The 22,651-nt window shown below is 43.7% G+C and overlaps 2 protein-coding genes across 3 annotated transcripts in view; one reads left to right on the top strand and one right to left on the bottom strand.

Annotated features, from left to right (window-relative positions):
* Nucleotides 1-102: 102 nt before the first annotated feature.
* LOC125438700 (probable 2-ketogluconate reductase) lies at nucleotides 103-10,463 on the top strand. 2 transcript variants are annotated; one of them, XM_048507141.1, is made up of 6 exons: nucleotides 103-552; nucleotides 3,297-3,684; nucleotides 6,005-6,176; nucleotides 7,539-7,717; nucleotides 8,579-8,675; nucleotides 9,978-10,463. In XM_048507141.1, the coding sequence occupies exons 2-6, from the start codon at nucleotides 3,300-3,302 to the stop codon at nucleotides 10,129-10,131; spliced, it is 987 nt and encodes a 328-aa protein (XP_048363098.1). In that variant the 5' UTR covers nucleotides 103-552; nucleotides 3,297-3,299; the 3' UTR covers nucleotides 10,132-10,463. The 2 variants fall into 2 exon arrangements, with proteins under 2 accessions (XP_048363098.1, XP_048363100.1); XM_048507143.1 differs by having other exon boundaries at nucleotides 106-163.
* Nucleotides 10,464-18,468: 8,005 nt separating this feature from the next.
* Nucleotides 18,469-22,651, bottom strand: part of RBFA (ribosome binding factor A) — a 32,217-nt gene continuing 28,034 nt past the window's right edge. The window contains exons 4-7 of the mRNA XM_048508528.1: nucleotides 22,009-22,185; nucleotides 20,505-20,617; nucleotides 19,678-19,762; nucleotides 18,469-18,581 (exon numbers count right to left, since the gene is read on the bottom strand). Of these exons, the coding sequence (XP_048364485.1) occupies nucleotides 18,504-18,581; nucleotides 19,678-19,762; nucleotides 20,505-20,617; nucleotides 22,009-22,185 (453 nt within the window). The 3' untranslated portion in view covers nucleotides 18,469-18,503. The remainder of the gene's footprint in view (nucleotides 18,582-19,677; nucleotides 19,763-20,504; nucleotides 20,618-22,008; nucleotides 22,186-22,651) is intronic.

Raw genomic sequence — 22,651 nt, 5'->3', positions numbered from 1 at the left:
GCGACTCCTGTGCGGGGTCATCAAGAGGTGCACTTTGCAAGAGCGCCAGGGATGCTGTGTGCTGAGGGGGCCTGCAACAGCAGCAGCGTCGGGCGGCTGCGCTGTCGCCGCCCCTCTCGTGGGGAGTGCCGGGGGACCCCATGCCACTTGTGCGGGGCTTAAGGTAAGTGGGGAAAGGCCCTCTGATGGCTTGGGGTGCTCTTTTGGGGATGCAGAACTTTTTGCATCATCTATCTTTGCGGCTACGCCGCAGGATAAGGACATAGGAATGAAACAGGAAGATGCACCAATTTCAGCCTCCTCCTTAAGAATAATCAGCGTTTCCGATCGTCTTCCCCCATGCAAGTTGCAAGGTGACCCGTTTCGCCCCTTTGGCTTCAGCATTAAGGAACAAAGTTCTCCTCGAGTAACGCCTTCCGGTAACCGCAGAATGACCAAGATTAAATCTGTATTTAACTTCCCATCTCTGAGCTCCAAACACGAATCGGGGTTGAAACGGGCCGACTGCAAACTCCGCTTCTGACGGCGCCTGAAACGATTCCAGTGGAGAAGGTAATTTTATTTTTTGGAGGGGGAGGGAGAAAGGACGGCGGCGTCGCGCCCCTTCTGCAAACTGCATGCTGGGTCCCTCTCCTGAGGAGTGCTTCTCTTTGTCGCCCGGATTGACTCTTCGGCCGTTGCTTTACTAGCCCAACAATCGAGGAAAAATCTGCGATTCTGAGCAGTTTTAATTTAGTGGGATTTCCACTCTAGAAAATGTTGGGAATTGCAGCCTTTCCCCCCTCCCCGGTATTTGCACAAACGACAGACTAGTTGTAGCCAATAGGATTTCAACTAGGAAGGTTGGAAAGGCTAAATAGTAGTACTATCTGTCCCCATACGAGGCTGAGAATAAAAGCTTGGAGGAAAGCTTTTGAAGGAGATAATAAATCCTGTGTCTTACCCCAAACCCGAACCAGGCATGTTAAAAATCAGCTTCTCGTTTATTGCTGATTCAGTTTGAAGATTCCTTTCCTTTTAACCTGATCATTCTCTTGCAGTCTCCGCTCAAGGCGATTAGCACCCTTCTTTCTAATTTCTTTCCCGTGGTTGAAATGTGTCTTTATGTTTGTTGTAGATTCTATGATATATCCAGTTCCTTCAAGCTATGTTAAATGTCTTCTTCAACCTTCCTAGCTTTTATATTTTCCCTCTAAATCCTTTTTATTTTTTCTTTAATGGTCTTTAATAGTGAGTAGGAAGACTTGCCAAATTGGAGAGGATTTAAAGGAGACTACCGGGTTGTTTTCTATGCTGCTTTTATTCAATGCTATACTGTGGAACTTGCTGCATTTGATATTTTCACAACAACTTAGAGATCTGATTTTCTTCTTTTTGGGTAGCTGTGTATTTATTGTTGATATGTTTAGCATATACATGAAATACATGCGTACTACTAAAAGCTGCAACCTGGCAGAGCAAGAGAGGGGTCAGGTATTTGTGGAGTTTGCTGAGTGCCTAGGCTGGCTAAACTCACAACACCCATCCTGTCTTGCATACAATCTGAACAGTGCACTCCTGTCTTATGTGCAGCCTAATCCAATGTATGTTTACTAAAAAGTCTGACTGAGTTCCATGTGGCTTCCACTATCCAAGTATGCATTGGACTGCAGTCATTGACTGAACTGTGACATAATTTATTCTGCCTTTTTGCTCCCAACCCCATACAAATATCTCCCAAGACAACCTGGAAAACTCAACAAAGCCTAGAGTTTGCCAGAACTAAAACCCTTGCCAGGATTCAGGAAAATCAGAGTTCATGGAGAATGAGCAATAACTCTGCATTAGAGTGATAGCTGACTTACTGTCATTTGGTAACAGTTTGCCAAGTGTTTGCCCTCGTAGCTTTTCTATCAGAAGTATGAATTAATATGATCTTTAGTCTCTGCAAGAAAGGTGGGTTATAAATTAACTCAGTAAATATGTAAAAAATGGTTGGCCTTTCATCAAGTATCAACATTATCTATAGAGTAGTTTGAAGTAGGGGGAGCTATACCCTGTATTTCATATTCACTCAGAAGCACCCAGAATTCACTCAGAATTCACTCAGAAACAAGCCTCAGTGAGTTGAATGGGGCATACTGCCAGGTACATGTACTGCGTGCTGCCAGGTACATGTAAATAGGATTGCAACTCTACTCTGCTAACTTTCAGGTTTGTCAAGTGTACTCTTGCCATATTTATGTCAAATCTAGGGAACTTAATTTCCATGTTACGTGTCACCTACCTGTTGTTTTGCAACTCTTCTTGTTACCTACCACAAAAAAGTCATAGCAGACATAACTTTATCATCGGATCTTTGCCCGAATTATTCTGCCTTTTTGCTCCCAACCCCATACAAGTATCACCCAAGACAACCTGGAACTGTCACTGGAACAATATAATCGCTTGCAGAAACAGTGGGTTAAAAAAGTGCTATATAAACTTTTTAGAGCATTTAATTTTGTACTGTAGCTTGTACTGGGAATCTTTCTGACTGATGGTTATTAACTTATTTTTCTTAAGACAAGAGCTGATTTTCCCTCTAATTAGTAACATTTTAACCTCTTTAACTGCTGTGGCTACTAGGCTACTGGGAAGCAAAGATGGATGGGTTACTTACAGGGTTGCTAGAATTTCGGCTGCCATTGAAGAAATATGGCGAGGTCACCAAAACAGATGTTTCATAAACCTTTAAGGCAATATAGGGCTTTCATCAGTTGTTATTCTGCATAATTTTTTTTTAGTATTGTTCATGCACTCACTTGAGATGATGGGAACAGTAAGAAAAGAAGAATGGAAAGGATTTGCTTGTAGTGCTAGTGAGTGCCTCAATAGTCCCATGCGGTTGTTTTGAGCAATGTTGCCTAATGTGGTACCCACCCCATATTCCAGGGAAATGTGCAAGGCCATTGCCTAGTAAGTGTTGTGGTTGGCAGGTGGTAACCAACTTGAAATGACTGCCTCTGCAGGGCGGACAGCTAAATTGAAAACCTCATGCTAGGAATAGAAGGGCTCATCATCTCCAACAAAGTCAACAAAGCAGCTTATGATGGCCTTTTTAAAACAGAAAAATGGTTCAAAGGAAAAGACATAAGAAGACTTAAAGGAAATGACTTAAAATTGTTCCCTAAAACTGTTTAATAATGTTCTTTTCTTTTTTATAAAATTATGTTCCCAAGACTGTATGATAAAATATAATTCTTCATGGAAAAAAGTAATATTTCACATTAGTAAACTGAACTTTACAATTTGGGGTGTTGTTTTATGTTTTATAGACCATGGCAAAGCAAAATTGTCGTCCATATACACTAATCAGTGCTATAGGAGGCATTGATGGAGTTTATGAAGACCATGTCGAGTTCCTGGAGCAACACCTTAAGCTTATCACCATGCAGGAATTTCTGGAAAACCAGCAAGAACTCAGTCAAAAAATTGAAGCAATTTATTTGTGGTTTAAAAAACCAGCGGCTACCAGGGAGCTCCTGCAGAGTTTGCCTAACTTAAAGGTGATTGCAAACTCTGGTGTTGGAGTGGATCATTTGGATTTGAAACTGATCTCCAGCTTCGGAGTGAAGGTAGCGAACACGCCATTTGCAGTTGTCAATCCTACAGCAGACCTTGGGATAGCTTTACTATTGGCATCGGCCAGGAGGCTTGTGGAAGGTACAACAGAGTTCATCTTCCCTTTCGGAATACATTATAGCTTCACAGCTTGGGCCCAAGGCAGCGCTTCCACAGATGAAATGATTTCTACCAGTAGAGTGTGGCTTTCTCACCTCTCTCTTCTCACTGTAGCCCCACATCTCTCCCCCTATTCTGTTCATGGAAGTCCCTGGCACCCAGCAGCAGTATTTGAGGGGGACATTTTGAGCAGAAGGAGGGAGGTTGGAAAGTTTACTTCAGGGGGATAATACCTGAAGTAATACTGTGGTTTTAGAAAAGAATCACACAACAGTCAGATAAGGAAATATCTGAAATCAGGTCTACAACATCTCCTAGTCTTCAAAAACACCTATTTTGGGGGGGAAACTTTCTCATCCTCAAGTTCTATAACTACCTCATAACCTAGCCTAGAAAAAGAAAGCAGTCATAGAGGCCCATGGACACACAAATCCCAAAGCTTCAGGTGGATCAAACCACTGCCCTTATTTCTTCTGTGTTTTGTTTTTGCTGCGTCTTGCATTATCCCAATTACAGCGCAGATTCCATTTACTGTGTTGCAATAGCCCAGGAGTGTCCAACTCTGGCCCTTCAGATGTTCATGGACTACAATTCCCATTAGCCCCAATTGGCCATGCCATCAGGGGTTGATGGGAATTGTAGTCCATGAACATCTGAAGCGCTAGAGTTGGACACCCCTGCAATAGCCCAATGTTTGTAGGAGTGAAGATGTATCAGCACAGGTGTTGACTGAAAGGTGTGAAAACTTTCACCTAATGGAAGTAAATTGACCAACACCTTGATTTCAAAATATTGAATTCTAGCCACCAAGCTGATATGCAATTCCAGTACTAATAAGTTTCAAGAGTACAGTATTCTGTTCTGTGACAGTAGGTTGGATCCAGTCAGCCTTTTCACTCAGTCTCAGTTAGTTTCCCTTCTTACTACAACTCCCATGCCACATGGCTTTTGTCCATGCCTGTCCCACGATGCCCCTCAGTATAGCCATGAGGAGAAAACCTGATTGGCTCAAACCCAGAGCACAGAAACTGGTATATCCTTAACTTACTATACTTTGGAACAAGGTGTAAAGATAGCCTCTGTATTCGGGGGGGGGGGGGGGATCACAAGGCAGCCATTCACTGTCTGTACTGTTTCAGACTACAGAGAAATAAATGCATCTTTGCTTTCCTATGTTTTTTAAAGCCTCTGTGCATATATAAAGATACCATAGCAGAGGGAAAAGATCTAGCTTAATGTGTGTTTTCTTAATGCACAGAGTTTTTAATTACAGGAGCAGTGAAACAATGTGATTATCTGCCTTTAAACTGGAGTCTCAGATCATAAGATTTTGTGGAATTTACTGATTGATAGTTCTGTGTTAGTTTCTTGTGTTGAAAACCCTGCTGGGTTACTCTAAGTTAGCTGTGACTTAACAGCATTTCACATACGCAATAAAATGCAGTCCTCACAATTGTTTCCATCCTAAAAAAATGATGATGGGATGGGGGTGGGTGCGGGAGAGCTGTCTCAACATAAACACACAAACTGCTGACAGGAAATGCCAGATGTATTTAGAATGTATTCTATCATGGTCTAATTTGAGCCAGGACACAGCCTTTGATATTGTTTAGTGCTATTCTCTAGCTCTGGAACAGGTGAAGTAACAGAGTGCCTTTGAGTACCTGCTGAGTATCTTTCCTTGATCACTGAGTAACTGCAGAAAGTCTCCACATATCTTGAGGATAAGAGAAAGAAGAAGAGTTTGGATATATACCCCGCCTTTTCCTCCTGTAAAAAGACCCAAGGAAGCTTACAAACTCCTTTCCCTTCCTCTCCCCACAACAGACACCTCACGAAGTAGGTGGGCCTGAGAGAGTTGCAAAGAACTGTGACTAGCCCAAAGTCTCCCAGCAGGTTTCATGTATAGAAGCGGTAAAACAAATCACCAGATAAGAATCCGCCACTCGTGGAGGACTTGCGAATCAAAGCCGGTTCTCCAGATTAGAGTCCACTGCTCTTAGCCACCACGCTATGCTGCCTTTGAATCTGGGAACATGTGCCTTCTAGGCAGATTTGGGCCATTGCACCTTGATTTTAGAAATTCAGCCATGGATGGAATCAGCCATGGATAGAAATTCAGCCATGGATAGGAATGCTGATCACTACCATTAAAAACAAAGCAATTCTTCCCCCTCCCCACCCACCCCCACACACACTGATTTTCTTAGGGGTGTGGGTGGCAGAATAGACCTTTGGAACATCAGCTGATCTCTGAAAACACCACTAACTGTTTCTCACTTTTGTATACTTTATTTTCCAGGTTATCAGATTGCAGTTTCTCCTGAGACCAAATATTTTAAAGCTGACTGGTTGGGAGAGGACGTCAGTGGTGCAACTCTGGGTATCATTGGAATGGGACATATTGGGTATAAGGTAGCCCAGAGAGCCAAAGCTTTTGAAATGAAAATTCTGTACCATAATAGGAACCGTAGGTAAAAATTTATCTGATCAGATTGTAATTGCAAAACCAGTTTGTACTCGCAGCTTATACTCCTGCGTTAGCCTCAATAACTGCTCATATATGTAGCATCCAGATTAACATAGTTGCATTATGATGGAATTATTTTTCCTGCCTGGAATGTATGCTTCAAATCTATATTTAAGTTATTTATTTGCATCAGTTACAGTCTGCCTTTCTCACTGAGGCTCAAGGGAGATTACACAGTGTAACCAGTAGAGTGAGATATCTAATAAGCAAGATAATGGGACTGGGATTACAGAAATTTGAAACAAAGGATACATGTTAGACATGATATGTTTACACAATGCAGAAAATAGCATTGTATAAGTAGAAAATAATGCAGTGAGAGCAACATAACGCAAAGAATATTCTCGTTCCACATTTCGTTTGCACTGTTTTAACCTCCACAGTGAACCAATGGTCTGTTTCTTCTTCTTTCCAAACTGGTTTCCTGCATTTACAGGGTCAGTTTTGTAACTGTCTCTTCCAAAGGTCACGATTTTGAGTTTCTTCTGGGGTAAGGTTCTTTGCCTGCAGGTCTTCATTGATTGTGTCCATCCATCGTTTTTTGGGTCTGCCACGTGGGTGGCATCCACCAGGTTCGAGGTTCAGGACTGTCTTTGCTACAGATATTTCCTCTCGGCGCATGACATGGCCATACCACCTTAGCCAAGCCTGCCTCATGTACTGGAGAATTGGTACTAGCATCCATCAAAGCATCCTCATTTCCATGACATGAAGGACTTGTTCATGTTTTCTTGTTGCTGTACCATAATAGGAACCGTAGGTAAAAATTTAGCTCCGTACAATGCTACTGGGCAAACAACTGTTTTGTAGATTTTGGCCTTGAGGTGCTCAGGCATTTTCTTGTCACACAAGATGCCAGTGGTTTGCCGCCATCTAAGCCACACAGTACTGACTCGTGACCGGGCATCTGTCAATGTATTTCCATTAGCTGAAACCAGTGATCCAAGGCACTTGAATTCAGTGACCTTGTTTAATTTCTGGCTGGTGATTTTGATTGTTCCATCTGTTTGGGAGCCACATTCGAGGTATTCAGTTTTTGGAATGTTCAGATGTAATCCATATTCCATGAGCCAATGGTCTGTTTCAATTTCTAAAATCTGTAGTTGGCATAACATTTGGGATCCGGGCACTTCCTTGTAACGTTTCTGGATATGTTGAATATTCAGGTCAGGTCATGTTTATATAGACATACTACAAAATGTTTTCAAAAATAGATTCTCAGTATAACTGTGTTAAAAAATAACGTTTCAGTACACCAGTTAACTCACTAATTGGCTGATTAGAGCTGTATTTTGTTTTCCTACAGAGCTGTGGATGAAGAACAGGCAGTTGGGGCTGTTTATTGTCAACAGATGGAAGACTTACTCCAGCAGGCTGACTTTGTGATTCTCTGTGTGGCTCTCACATCCCAAACACGCAGCTTGATTGGGGAAAAGGAATTAAAGCTCATGAAATCCTCTGCTATACTTATCAACATCTGCAGAGGTATAGTAAAAATGTCTTGTTTCTTATCATAAGGAGATTTTCTTCATCTACTATTAATTTATTGTTAATGCTTTAATGTTGTTTTTATGCTGCAATGTTTTATGCTTATTCTGTTTTTATATTGTTATTATTGTTGTTCACCGCCCTGAGCCCTGGGTAAGGACAGGTTATAAATCGACATATAAAATCAAATCAAAATAAACTGTGATGAGGTTTGAAAATAATTTCTGGTGATAACGAATAATTTTTCTGTAAAATAGTTTTTGGAAATGTGAAGACTGAAACACCTCTGCCCCATAGAGAGTACTCATCAGCAAGCCTATTCAGAATCCTATTCAAGTCTATTCACTGGGGCGTAATCCCAGAAAAGCGTTCTTAGGATGGTATTTTTACAGTGCAATTGTAAAGAGAGCTGTCATACAGAAAAACACTCTTGATTAGGCTATAAATATTAAATTCATGTTCTGGCTGGAGAAAATCTCATCTGTTGGAATTTTAAAATCTGTATTATCTAACGTGCTGTTAATCATTAAAGTCAATGGCCCTTTCCCCACTCACTGTTTGCTGTGCGCTACTCTCGCCAAGTAGCGCGGGGTCCAACTGCACTTCCCACTACAGGGGCGGCTACAACGCAGCCGCCCCGACTCTGCTGCTCTTGCGCCCCCTCAGTGCGGGTCATTCGGGCGCTGCTCAAAATGGCGCCTGTTGATGACCCTGCGCAGGGCACGGGGCAGTCGGGAAGCCCAGGGAACACGACCCTCGCGCTAAAAAGGTCCTGGACCAGACAGGTTGAACGTCATTTTAAAAGTGGGGAAATGGCCAATGCTATGATTCAACAAACTTATTCTGCTTTTGATTTAGGTCAGGTGGTTGATCAAGATGCCCTTGTGAAAGCACTCCAAAATAAAGTTATTAAGGCTGCCGCTTTGGATGTGACCTATCCCGAACCACTGCCAAGGTAAAAATGATCAAACGTGAAATGCTTAACCAGCATTCAGAGTCAGTATTTCCATGTGTATTTTTGGCTCAAATTACCCTGGTTGAGGTATAATCTATCCCAAATATGATTCATTTAGAATTATGTGTTATCAGATGGATTTGAAGTACTGCATGCAAAGTGATGCTTGTGGAATAGGACTTTCCTGCATCCCCCCTCCCAGAGCACTTCACTGAGCCCGGCCCCCCATTTTGCTCCAGGGAATCTGGGGGATCCTAACAGACATCATGGAGACTTAACATGAATCATTCCAGTAGATGGGGAAATTGGCAAAAAAGGCCCCTCCTACCAAAAGAAATTGCATCTCATCACTAGTGCTATTAACAAAAATAAAACACTATGGGTCAGGGTTAGTAGGTTAACTTATCATTTGCTGCAAAACAACAAAATGTATATTCATTCCTAGAGTTAATTTTGGCTATGGCGATTTAATAAGTAAGCATATGGGCTACTTATGTTTAAATCCAATTCATATGTTGCTTCCTTGACAGTAGTGAATATTATTTGTACCTTCTGCATGTGCACGGAATTTCCTGCTGGTGCCTGATGTAGTTCCATTCTCACAAACATTGCTCTGAACTCCTTAAGCAAGGTCAGAATGTAAGTGGGGCAGAAATAAAAGCAGAGCCCTACGGGGGTGGAGCGGTTAATAAATCCAAATAATAAATATAAAATAAATAATAATATGTGACTTTCCATCATCCCGCTCACATCACACACTGGGATACAAGTATTCCAAAACTCATTTTAAAACTTGGATCTGACCATAGGTGTGATACATGCATAAGTATTGGTCACATCTGCACTGCTCATTTAGGTTTTTTTTTACTAGTATGATTGCAGTAGCGATCTCTCCAGAGTATGTGTTACTGCAGTTGGTCCATACAAGGCTAGTCCGACTGCACAAACAACCCAATTAGTTCTTTGGAAGAGTGACATTTGTAGAAGTGCCAGTGAAGAAGAGCGCATGGGGAGAATGCACAACTTCCTGTCTCGCCACTGGCATTTCAAAAGGATCCCAGAAACAAGTTCTCAGATTTTGTGGGGGTACAAAATATCTTGAGGCAAACATAAGGAGATAAAGTTCATAATGGCTTTGGCTAAAGTAGTCCTGTACACTCTTTTCCCAGTCCCTAACACAACTTTGAAACCACCAGTCATAAAAACCTATATTAATCTCATTTCATTTTTGTAAGTTTTGTAGACTTTACAAAGTGAAAGAGTCCGCTAAAATGTTATATACATTGGTGTTGTTTCCTCCAGAGACCATCCTTTGCTACAGTTAAAGAATGTCATAATAACACCTCACATTGGAAGTGCAACTGTGAAATCTCGCCGCTGTATGATGATCAGCATGGTGGAAAGCATCTTGGATGGAGTGAACGGTCTTCCAATCCCTAATGAAGTGCATGGATAAAAGGTTCTCCATGTCTTGCTGGTAAAACAGCAGCTCCATGGAAATTCTGTGCATGGAACTATGACACCTACCTCCCCCCTGCCCCTCACAGCAGCTCTACTGCAATATTAGGTGGAGTGTTGGAGAGCTGCCACAGAAGGGGGAGGTTCTCACCAGCCCACCCTTGTGGGGGGCATAAAAATCATTTTGATGGGATCTAGTCCTATGTAATTCTGTGTCTTGTCTCACAGTACTAATTGGAAAAGGTTATCTTTGATCTTTGGTTTCATTGTAAACTGGAATCTATATTTGCAGTCCTCTGGTGTGTCAAATAAAATATCTGGTGTACTTTTTTGTGTTTGTATCCTTCAAAATGTAAGTCCTTTGCAAAACAGAACATAATATTTTTCTTTAAATGCCAATGCCAGTTTCATAGAGTTGATTATTATCAATGCAAATCTGTAATATTCCCATGAAGATATTTGTGCAGGTATGTTCCTCATGGTATGTATAAATGTAAGGCATGTGCTTAGCACCTATGGAGAGTAATTTTTTGGAGGGCCAGTGTGCATGGTAGAATTTTTTAAATAAATAAAATGAACATACAGCCAAGTAAATGTGCACACTATTTCTGCCTTCACAAATTTTCAGACACCAAAGGCCAAATATACCCCTTATTGTTTTATGAAAAGATAGACAGCAAAGGTTTGCATCCGGAGGTGAGAGTTATCTCTTCCATAGAAAATACTGAAAATTGGTCAGACTCTGGGGGAAAACCGGTTGTAGATTTAGCATTCTTGTCAGCTCTGAATAACAGATTTGGGAGAGATTAATGGAGTTAGGTCTTTCTTTTCAGGTGGCTAGAAACTATTCCACACTACCAACATTTTGGGATCTGTTCCTAGCTCCTAACCAACTGCAAGAGTGAGATTATGAATCTTCCCAAATGTGTATGTAGTGTAATTGACAGATTGGCCTTCTGTACTCACTTTAGTTTTTACGAGTTACATAGAAGGCACAGGATAGCTTTTGCCATCGCTGTAATGGGACAAGTTTGGTGGTTTCTGCCGTTCTCTACAAAACATGGGATTTATCTGAGTGAGGGCCAATACTCATATAAAGAGTAATAACATATATCCAGAAGTAAAACACATTTGCGGTCAGAGGGGCAGATTTCCAAGCACAGATATCTACAATTTTGGTCCATGCTGAAAACTTTTTAGATGGAGAATTGGCTCCCCTCAACTCTGAAATTTACTTCTGAATAATCATGATAGGATAGTCCTGGGGATACTAAATAGCAGTGCTTGAAGAAAGACGAGTAGGGTAGACATCCTGCCTCAAAGGAAAATCCGAAAAGCCACAGAATACCTTTTATTAAGGCGAATCAAGGAGCATGCAAACAGTGTTAGACAAACGAGTATAAACAAATAACTAGACTAGTGTAGCAGTTTTTTATTGCAATAAAAAATGGAAGTCACACACAGAATAACCAAGTGTGTGCCTCAAGGGAGGGGGGAGAACAAAGACATAGTTTATATATTCCTTTTACCATCTAGAAAGCTGGGCCTAATATGATTGGTTGTTCCATTTAAGGCAAATCAATTTTGATTCTGAATAGAACAAAACAACAATTATGGCTTTCAAAGACAACTTATCTGGCTGGGTGATTTAAAAAGACAGACTGTGGCAGCATTCCTCAGCTGTTAACCCTGACCTATGACCCCTGGCTTGTTGTCTCACAATCTAAAACAGACACCATTATACATTACAATCCGAAACAGACATTGTTACTCGGCTTTCTGATTTACAGTTTCAAGCAAATATAATTTGCACCCAACTGGTACTACAAGAGTTTTACCGCGGCCCTGGTAACATAAAGTGATTTCTAGGAGTAATTTCAAGTGATTTCAGCTCGTGCCAGGCAGCAAGGCAAGGAGGAAAGGTTCAGGAGGCCAGAATTTCTTCAAAAGCAGGAAGGCTCTTTATTGGCAAGTAGTTTCTTGGCACAGCTCAGCAAAAAGGGCCCCCCACATGGCTGTGCATCAGCCCTTTTGTACATTTCCCCAGTAACCCAGAAAGGGGGTGTAGGGCACTCCCACCCCCATAGTGCAAAAAACCAGAAGGGGGCGGTCTCCTTCCATCTAATACAGAGAAAATATCCTAGAACGCCAAAGGGAGAAAACAATCCCTTTGCACATGCTGATGAGATCAAATCCCAGAAGAAAAACTTGCACCCTCTTGCCTGAGGTGGTTCCTTGGGAGTGTTAGACAGAGACAAGTTTAAATGATCCAATGAATTCTTGGATCCTGAAAGTAAGGATGTGAACAGTCCAATGAGCTTCTGGATCCTCAGAGTAAAACTTCAAACAGTCCAATAGCAAAACAGGGTGACATCCTTTGTTAGTCAAAAGGCCCTTTTGTTGGTGAAGATGGGATTACCTGGGTGTTGGTCCAAACTGAATTCCAGGACTAACTTCCTTGTCCCTTAATATAAACCTTTCTGGCCACTGCTTTGGCCATCAGACACAAATTTCAAAAATAACATTTCTAAACTTAAACGTTAGGGAAACCTTAAAGGATAAACACATGTACTTATACTTATGGGCAAGACTTTACAGATACTTATTGGCATGGCTTTCTTAAATCTAACAATAACAAAACCTTAAACTAACTGAAGAACCTAACTAAACTAACATCCTAAATTGCAGGCACATCATACATTCAACTTATAAAAGGGGCTTTTATTACATCCTAGAAAGGCATAAACAAGGGGGAAACCATATAGCATTGGCACAAACATACATATGAGTTCTCTGTGAACCTTATGGAGGCTTCTGAACCACACAAGTCTCTGCATCCGGGCATGGAGCCAGTGTAGCCAGGCAACCTGACTTCAGGAAAATATTTTGTATATTTTCCTGGCGGTAACAAGAGCATGCAAAGTTCTGAATGCTTTAGAACTCTTTTATAATGCAAAAAAAGCCACGGAAGACCTTTTATTAAGACCAATCAGTAGCACGCAAAGAGCATGCAAACTTCAGACGCTCTTTCTCATCCCGCAAGATTTTTGTTTTTAAGGGCACAGTTCTAAGTCACGACCTGAAAGCCTCTAGATTGGCGGGTAGCTTTGAATGGCTCTATGGAGTGAAATGTTTATCGCGCCCGCTAGGAGCGCTGTGTATCGCCTTCTGTGCGACTGAGCGGAAGTTCGCCGGGGCGAACCCGGGGCCGACTGACGATCTAGAACTTGGAACGTTCCGGGTTCTCGGCTCCGATGTGGGGCGTTCGACAAGGCGTAGCAGCTGCTGCTGCCTTTGCCGCAGTGGCCAGAGGCCGAGCGGTGGTCACGCATGGAACGGAGGCAGCTGCTGCTACAGGGTGGCGACGGCGGCAGAATAGCGTTTGCAGCAGCGTGGAGGAAGGCCTGTTCCTGCCGGGGTGCTCTAGATGCCGGGCTCTGCACTACTCCGCCCCTCTCTGCGGCTCCAGGAATCTGCTGAGGAAGTTCCTCTATAAAAAGAAGTAAGTGCATCCTCACCCCACGCTAAGGAGCGTGGAGGGCTTGCAGAAGAGGGGTGTGTGTGTTGTTTTACTGGAGAGTCGCAACTCTGGCCTGCCTGGAAGATTTTCCCCCCACGACGACGCTCTCAGATTGCTTAACACGTATGTGGTAGGCATTGTGCAGAATATTATAATATTCAATAATCTGGCTTGATATTGCAAATCGGTTTCAAAAGGTGGAGACATCGGACCACGTTCTCCGTTTCTGTACTGCTTATTGCTGACTTGTGGGTTTCCAAGTGCTGTTATCTAGAATAAAGCCCTAATTTGTTATCTAGTCTTAACCTTTTGCTCACAAATGGAAAATATTGTTTGTATTTATTTACTTCCTTTGTAATCATGCCTTTCTCCCCAGTGGGGAATTCTAATCTCCTCCTCCTCAGAATATTATTGTATGTACTCCAAGTTAAAATTAACAGCTTGAGGATCATGGCAGTAATTTTTCATCCATCAGAGCATCAGTATCAGTACCAAATACAAGGACCTAGTCTATTATTTTTGCATTAAACATTCAAAACAGCTATAGCCTCAATAATACATTTCTGAAGTGGCCTTGTACTGGTCGCGTTTAAGCCCATGTATTTTTATTGCAATAGAAATAGCAAGACACAGAGTATAGCATGTGTGTGAGCACCAAGAGGGAGGGGGACCAAATGGCTTTATACATTCAGTCAACTGTGGTAAACATAGCAGCTCATCTGATTGGTTCCTTAAAGCTAGGCTGAATATCATCTAACTCAGGGGTAGGGAACCTTTAAAACTCAAAGAGCCATTTGGACCCGTTTTCCACGGGAAAAGAAAACACTTGGAGTCGCAAATAATTTTTGACATTTTAAAAAAAGATAACACTATATATATCTATAGTTTAATATTTTATGTATTTTAGATAAATTATATATACGATGTTTTAAACTTTTATTGTTGATGGAAACGGCCCTGAGTCTTCGGGGAGGGCGGTATATAAATATAACAAATAAATAAATATATAGGGGTTTTTTTTACCTTTTACTCCACTCATTCTGAGAAGCGCATGCAGGGCGGGCAAGGATGAAGCCGGTGGCTCGGCCTCGCCAGCTGCCAGGAAAGCGCCCACCCCGCTCCAATGGGGCAGGCAAGAGGGGAAGCCCGTGGCGCAGCCCAGCCAACCGTGGGCAGTTGGTGCGCCCGCCCTGCTGCCTGCAGGGTGGGCAAGGATGGGGCCGGCGTGGAGCCACAATGCAAGGGAAGAAGAGCCGCATGCGGCTCTCGAGCCGCAGGTTCCCTACCCCTGGATTAGTCCAAGGTCACCCACCTGGCGTGTGTGGGAGTGCACAGGCTAATCTGAATTCCCCAGATAAGCCTCCACAGCTCAAGCGGCAGAGCAGGGAATCAAACCCGGTTCCTCCAGATTAGAATGCACCTGCTCTTACCCACTACGCCACATTGAAAGTGATGCTGTTTCATGGTGGGGGATATTCCACCCCGAAAAAGCATCACTTTCAATGTTGTTTAACTTGGGACCCCAGATTCTCCCTTTAAGGTGGATTTAAAAGGAGAATTTGGGCTCTTTAGTTTAAACACCATTGAAAGTGATGCTGTTTGGGGGTGGATTCCAGCATCACAGCGGCTGCCCGGGGGGGGGAGCAAAACTCAGATTTTGCACTGGGCTCCATTTTCCCTCTATGCCTCTGCTCAGAGGGGAGGGGCAGGGCAGGGCAGGGCAGGGCAGGGCAGGGCAGGGCAGGGCAGGGGAGTCTGCCATCCCCGACCTTGGAGAGCTGCTTTTATAAGCACTAGGCCAGGGGCGGGGCTTGGGGAGGCATGGCCATGCCCTAGGGGTGGGTGGGGGTGTGGCCCCACCCCCAAACCCACTCCATAAAAAATCTATACCTATGTCCCTGACTGGAACGTAAAACAAATGTTATTCATCAGTGGCATGTTGCCACAAAACGGCAACTGAGGCAAGCCCCAGGCACCACACACAGCCCCTGCCCTGATCCCTCCCTCTCTACCACTATGCCATGCAAAAAAAACCTTTTTTCCTTCAGCTGAGGCTGGAACTGCAGGGAAGTGGCCTCCATGTGGCCCTTGCGGAGCTCAAGATGCCTGCTGTGGGGAGGATCTCACACATGCTCTGCAAAGGGCCCTGAGTTGGCAAGGCAGACACTCCCCGCAGACACCTCATACGTATTGCAGCAAAGCAGTGTAGAAGCCCTCGGAAGGCTCTCCTTCCTGCACCAGGATTTCCGTCACTTGCCAAAGGCAAGAGCTGCCTGTATTTCCACCCACAGAGTGATTTTTTTTGTGGTCCAGGATGGCTATCCAGCAGTGGGGGGAGTGGCAGGGGGAGTTCAGTGGGGGAGGAGTTCAGTGGGAGGGCAGGGTGGGAAGATTAGGCTGGGCTGGGCAGGGGGGCACAGCGGGTAGACAGCCTGGGTCTGATCAATGGGAGGGGGCAAAATATGTTTCTTGATTGGTTATTTTGAGAGGGCAAAATATGTTTCTTGATTGCTTCTAATTTTAGTGCATTGTGTATCTGTTTAAATGTTTGTTTCCAATTGTTTTAATATTATCGGTTCCTGAAGTGCTTGGTGACAGGTAGTAATATAAATGCGACCGCACTTGGTGCAACCGCACTTGAAGTACTGTGCCCAGTTCTGGTCACCGCATCTCAAAAAGGATATTGAAGAGATAGAAAAATGCAGAGAAGGGCAACAAGGATGATTGAGGGACTGGAGCACCTTCCCTATGAGGAGAGGCTGCTGCGTTTGGGACTCTTTAGTTTGGAGAGGAGGCGGCTGAGGGGGGATATGATTGAAGTCTACAAAATTATGCATGGGGTAGAAAATGTTGACAGAGAGAAAATTTTCTCTCTTTCTCACAATACTAGAACCAGGGGGCATTCATTGAAAATGCCGGGGGGAAGAATTAGGACTAATAAAAGGAAACACTTCTTCATGCAACGTGTGATTGGTGTTTGGAATATGCTGCCACAGGAGGTGGTGATGGCCACTAACCTGGATAGCTTTAAAAGGGGCTTGGACAGATTTATGGAGGAGAAGTCGATTTATGGCTACCAATCTAGATCCTCCTTGATCTGAGATTGCAAATGCCTTAACAGACCAGGTGATCAGGAGCAACAGCCGCAGAAGGCCATTGCTTTCACATCCTGCAGGTGAGCTCCCAAAGGCACCTGGTGGGCCACTGCGAGTAGCAGAGAGCTGGACTAGATGGACTTTGGTCTGATGCAGCTGGCTTGTTCTTATGTTCTTATGTTCTTAAATGTTATAAATACAGAGAGAGACAGAGACAGAGACAGAGACAGACAGAGACAGACAGAGTCATACATACAGGGGTGGAGTGAGAGGGAACTGTCCCTGCCACAGTGCCGCTCACCCCCGCCATGCCCCCGAACATCCCGGAACACACTCGCTGCACCCCCTCCATGGCCCGGCCATGCTCCCACTGCGCTGGCACCCAGGGCATTGCATCCCCCATCCCATTGGCGCTATGCCACTACATACATACATACATACATACATACATACATACATACATACATACCCCCCCCCCCCCCCCCCCCCCCCCCCCCCCCCCCCCCCCCCCACCCCCCCACCCCCCCCCCCCCCCCCCCCCCCCCCCCCCCCCCCCCCCCCCCCCCCCCCCCCCCCCCCCCCCCCCCACCCCCCCCCCTCCCCCCCCCCCCCCCCCCCCCCCCCCCCCCCCCCCCCCCCCCCCCACCCCCCTCCCCCCACACCCCCCCCCCCCCCCACACCCCCCCCCCCCCACCCCCCCCCCCCCACCCCACCCCGCCCCCCCACCCCCCCCCCCCCCCACCCCCCCCCCCCCCCCACCCCCCCCCCCCACCCCCCCCCCCCCCCACCCCCCCCCCCCCCCACACCCCCCCCCCCCCACCACGCCCTGCCCCCCCACCCCCCCCCCCCCCCACCCCCCCCCCCATCCTGAACATCTGGAGAGCCGCAGGTTCCCTACCCCTGAGCTAGGGAAATGGATAGTGCAATCCTAAACAGAGTTTCAACTTTCTAAAGCAATTGAGGTCATTGGCCTTTCAAGGGTGTAACACTGTGTAGGACTGCATTGAATGGAATCACTAATTACTTCCATTGTGAATAGTCTTTTCTTGAAGACATTTGCATTTTGCATAATTACCTCTCACCATGTACTTCCTGCACTTCATGGCTGTGCTGACTACAACATTTCTCATCACTTTGCATACACATGAGTGCTTAACAGGGACGCACTGCATTAATCAGACAAAGTGGACTCCCCATTTAAGACTGCTTAAACTTAGAAGAAATGCTTATTAATGCTTAAGGTGCCACAAGACTCCAGTTTATGTTTGCTTCAATGGACTAACAAGGCTACATCTCCTGATATGTCTGTTTGTTCATAACATCAGAATAGGGGTAGTGTGGACTGCACAGATAATATTGAAAAGTGGACATCCAAAAACACTAAAATATGTTCTTGCCAAGACACGACCCTCAAGACACGACCCTTTAATTATATCAGTCTTTTATATTATGAAATAATGCTAGGGTGTATACTCCACTGCAACTGATGAGGCAAGCTACAACTCACAGAAGCGTATGCTGGAATATATTTAATTAGTCTTTAAGGAGCAACTGTATACCTGTTTAACAGTATGAAACAAGGTTTAGTAGGCAAGCATACTTTAAAGCAAATGATTCCAAGAAAATAAATATGACTAATCTTGAAAGATAATGAAGCAGGAGAAGATGCAATTCAAAAGTACACTTCAAAATATTTTAAACACCCCCCACCCAGCAAAAAGACACTCTTAACTGGATCGGCATTTTTTTTTTAATCTACCTGAAATCATTTTCATCCAATTCGTTTTCTTCTTCTGCAGGCCCAAAATCTGCAACTGCCAATAACCTCTCAACCTGTAATAAAGTCAACACAAATTTTCAGATACCTAATAAGGCTATTTAGATGAAATCATGAAAACTCATGCTCCCAGTCGTCTGTTTTGGCATGGTGTCTTCAAATGCAAACTACCAATTCCAAACAATAGTGGGTCTGAAAAAATTTGCTGTGACACCAAATGATCTGGAACTTGCTCAATGACACAAGTTAGCTGAGGAATCTTTACTGTCCTCCTGAGGAGATTAAAAATCAACAGCGTGACTATTTGGAAAGTGTACCTACAATTTGTCTTTACTTGGTTAGAGGACCAATACCCTTTTAATTGGGGGAAAATCTTAGTAAATCACCAGCCAATGGTATTTTCTCCAGTGTTTCTAAGGGGGAAACTGTGTCACAGCCAGGGATCCAGATTGGCTTCAATCTCCTTTGAGGTTTTGAAGTATAAACTCTATTCTGCTTTCCAGAAAAGACCAGATTGGCCAGAATTCAAGCACCCTAGACTCTGAGCAAGTGCAAAAAGTCTTCTTTGTAAGTATCTGGAGAAAGATGTGATCCTTCTAATGGCATATCATGTGCCTAACTAGGTATCATTCCTGAAGGTCATCCTACCTTGGTGGGGTACTTTTAGGACGGAACACAATAGTTGCTGATAGAACTAGAGAGCAAAAGAGGCATCCCCTATCCACTGATTCCATCCTGGAAACTTACCAAACACCAGTTACAGAAATACTGTATTTTTCATTTTGTTATGAACGTAATGGGAGTAATGGATTCAAGGTACAAGAGGGTCCACTTAGGTAGTACTTCCTGACTGTAAGGGCTGTTTGATCATGGAACGCGCTGCCTCTGAGAGTGGTGGAGTCTCCTCCTTTGGAGGTTTTTAAACAAAGGCAGCATGGCCATCTGTCAGCACGATTGTCTATTCCAGCATGGCAGGGGTTGGGCTGGATGGCCTTTGTGGCCTCTTCCAACTCTATGATTCTATGCATCTCGAGTACTTCCAACAGATAATCCATTAGATCCAGTTCTGCTAAGTGAAGAATCTTGCTGCGCTTGGAAACTCCTCACTTAGCGAAAGGATCCAATCCAATGTTTATACGCATTCTTCCTTACCTCTTGCACCATGGCATCTGCTTTGTCTCTAACAAATACTATTGGAGGAACAGTTCCCAGGACCTGATTTTTAATCAGAATGTGTCTGCAAAAATAAAGAAAAAAATCTAGTGTTTAAACTGTCATCTCTAAATCATCTGAAATGTTTAGACACAAACGGACAACAAGGACAAGATGAAGAAAGTTCTCATTTTTTTCCAAAAAGAAGCAAAATGCTATCCATCTAAGTGCTGAACAATGATTGGTGGTTCTTATAGTTTAAGATGGATCCATTGAAATTTTGATCTCCGCCCGGCCCCAATCCTCAGGGCCACGCCTCAGCAACTCAGAAAAGGGGGAAGACATGTGAGTTAAGGTACGCAAAAGACAATGGTCATCTTTTTATCTGGGGGAGGTATGAAAAAGTGAGTTTGTATGGATGCATAACAGTGAACAGGCCTGCTTATGCAAGTGTGCATATCTTGTCATGCTAATTATCACAGAGCTAATTGTCACAAAAATACATGCTAATTATCACAGAGAAAAAGCAAGCAGATATATTATTCGTTCCAGTTCTTCAGATCTTAGAAAATTGATATCAATGGCCTTCAGAGAACTTATGAAGTTGCCTTATACAGAATTGGAGAATTGGTCTGATGAGTCCTGTACTGTCTACTCTGATTGGTAGCACCTTTCCAGCAACTAGGGCAGAGAAAAGTTTTTCCTGACTACTGCTGCTGCTTACACTGGAGATGCTAGGAATTGAACCTGGGGTCTTCTGTACTCTGCCACTGACCCATAGTCTCTCTCTTAACTTTCCCCATCCTTGGGTAACAGCATGGCTGTACCTTATACGTCGAGCACTCTGCTGCAGAATCTTATCAATATGGTCATCTTGTTCTATGTTACCAGTAGTCTTCCAATATATACGACATGCTGAAAAATCCGGTGCAAGAGAGCCCTAAGGAATTTAAAATACCTGTTACAAATACATATTTTACATGGTGAAGAAATTACTTTGAAGGTCCAAAAGTACAATCTCGGTTATAAACAGGAAATTGAACAAGTGAATATCATCACCATTACCTGGAGAAAAAGTCAATTCTATCACAAAGGTGCGGGGGAGAGGGTGTGTGTGTGTTTTAAAATTTTCTCCATATAGTGATGGAGAAACAGCTTAGGCTAAAGGAGAACTCTGGTACAGGAGCAAGCAGAAATATTATTCAAGAGGGCTTCCATAACACAGGTGCGGTTCATAAAAATGTTAGGCCCAGCCTAGTTCCAATGACAGAATCCGAATCCAAGTTCTCTTCAGTGTAATTTTAGTACCCTTGATTTCAGCAGGAACTAGGTACACTCAAATTTATTTACAATAAGGAACATGAAAGTAATTTAACCAGAAAAATTGAAGTCTGGAACTGTTACAAGCTTCCTACATTAAAAACCACTCCCCCATAATCACAGCGCAGTCCCCCTAGCCATTCTGACATTTCCACACACCCCAAATCAGAATGTTCCCAGATCAAAGAAAACAGAACCCTGAACCAAACTAAACTAAACATGTGATTTAAGAGATTCACTTCAGCAGCAAATCTTTCATTCAGTGACACTCACTCAGTGGCTCTTTCATAAGCCCCTATAGCTCTTCTGAACAGTATTCCCCAGTGTGAAATCTCCCCCATGTTTTAGAAAAGTGGATAAAGCCACCACCTGATAAGGCTTGTGATTGGCAAAGAGTTGTAGCTTAAAGCTGCCACTGGAGAGACATGGGGAGAGGTAAGCTAACAGCCTCCTGAACCTATGGTCTTTCTGCTTGGAATGGAAATAAAGGGCCCATCTATTCCACCACTCCCTGGCCTTTCTCTGCATCCCCAGCACTGTCAACCCAGCTCCCTAGCAGCTGCCAAGACTACAGCAAGCTAGCCAACCAGAACAGAAAATAAACCTGGTTTACCACAGGCCACCCAGGAAAAGAGCAAGGTGACCACAGAGAGGTGGTTTTGATTTTTTCCCCCTCCTCCAAGACTAGCCTGCTCTCCTCCAAGGCAATAAATATCAGTAGTCGAATCTTATAGTATTATATACTATTCTGCCTCCAGAATAGTAGGTACGGGTCAGGGGAGGAGTCATGTAAGCTGTTATAAGCCACCCTGAGCCTGCCCAATAAGGAAGGGCAGCCTATAAGCCTGATAAAATAAATAAATAGTACAAAACGATACCATGTTATGCCTGTCATGGGTAGCCTACATGCTGAACTGCAGAGCTGACTGAAGGACTGGGATTTAAGTATTCCAAATCATCCGTGTGTTACAACTTATCTAAAATTACAGGACCAATATCTTTTGTACTTACTTTAGACAGTTCTATGTTGAGATTGTAAAGTTCTTCGCCAGCTTCACAAGTAGCCAGAATATCTCTCACATTTTTATATAACAGAACATCCAGGGTTCTTTTTCGTATGCTGTCTTCTTTTCTAACTTTTGTTGGAGCAGTCTTTAAAATACTGTTCAAGCTGGATGGCTTATGTATCTTTAAAACAAAACAAGACAGCTTAGGGAACAATAACATTGTACACAGTCACAGCCAACTTCTTGTATTGTAGACATTATAACTTCTAAAAATAGTTTAGAGCAGGGGTAGGGAACCTGCGGCTCTCCAGATGTTCAGGAACTACAATTCCCATCAGCCCCTACCAGCATGGCCAATTGGCCATGCTGACAGAGGCTGATGGGAATTGTAGTTCCTGAACATCTGGAGAGCCGCAGGTTCCCTACCCCTGCCCTAGCTTCAATCAACTCCTGTAATAAAGTTCATTTGTGACCATGAGGAACAAGTCTTGTTGTCATACTTATGTGACCTTTTCCATCCCCCAACCACTTAAAGATTGAAGACTTGACTTATTTTACAAGTCTTATCCCTCAGCTTGTGGTGACATCTGAATGCAGGCTCCTGGACAAACTGGCATTTCTTTCCCTCATATTTGCTTATTCTGAAC

The sequence above is a fragment of the Sphaerodactylus townsendi genome, linkage group LG09 (genome assembly GCF_021028975.2).
Source record: "Sphaerodactylus townsendi isolate TG3544 linkage group LG09, MPM_Stown_v2.3, whole genome shotgun sequence".
Taxonomy (NCBI): Eukaryota; Metazoa; Chordata; class Lepidosauria; order Squamata; family Sphaerodactylidae; genus Sphaerodactylus; species Sphaerodactylus townsendi.
The sequence above is the reverse complement of the archived record's forward strand: the minus strand, read 5'-3'. Positions and strand labels throughout refer to the sequence as shown.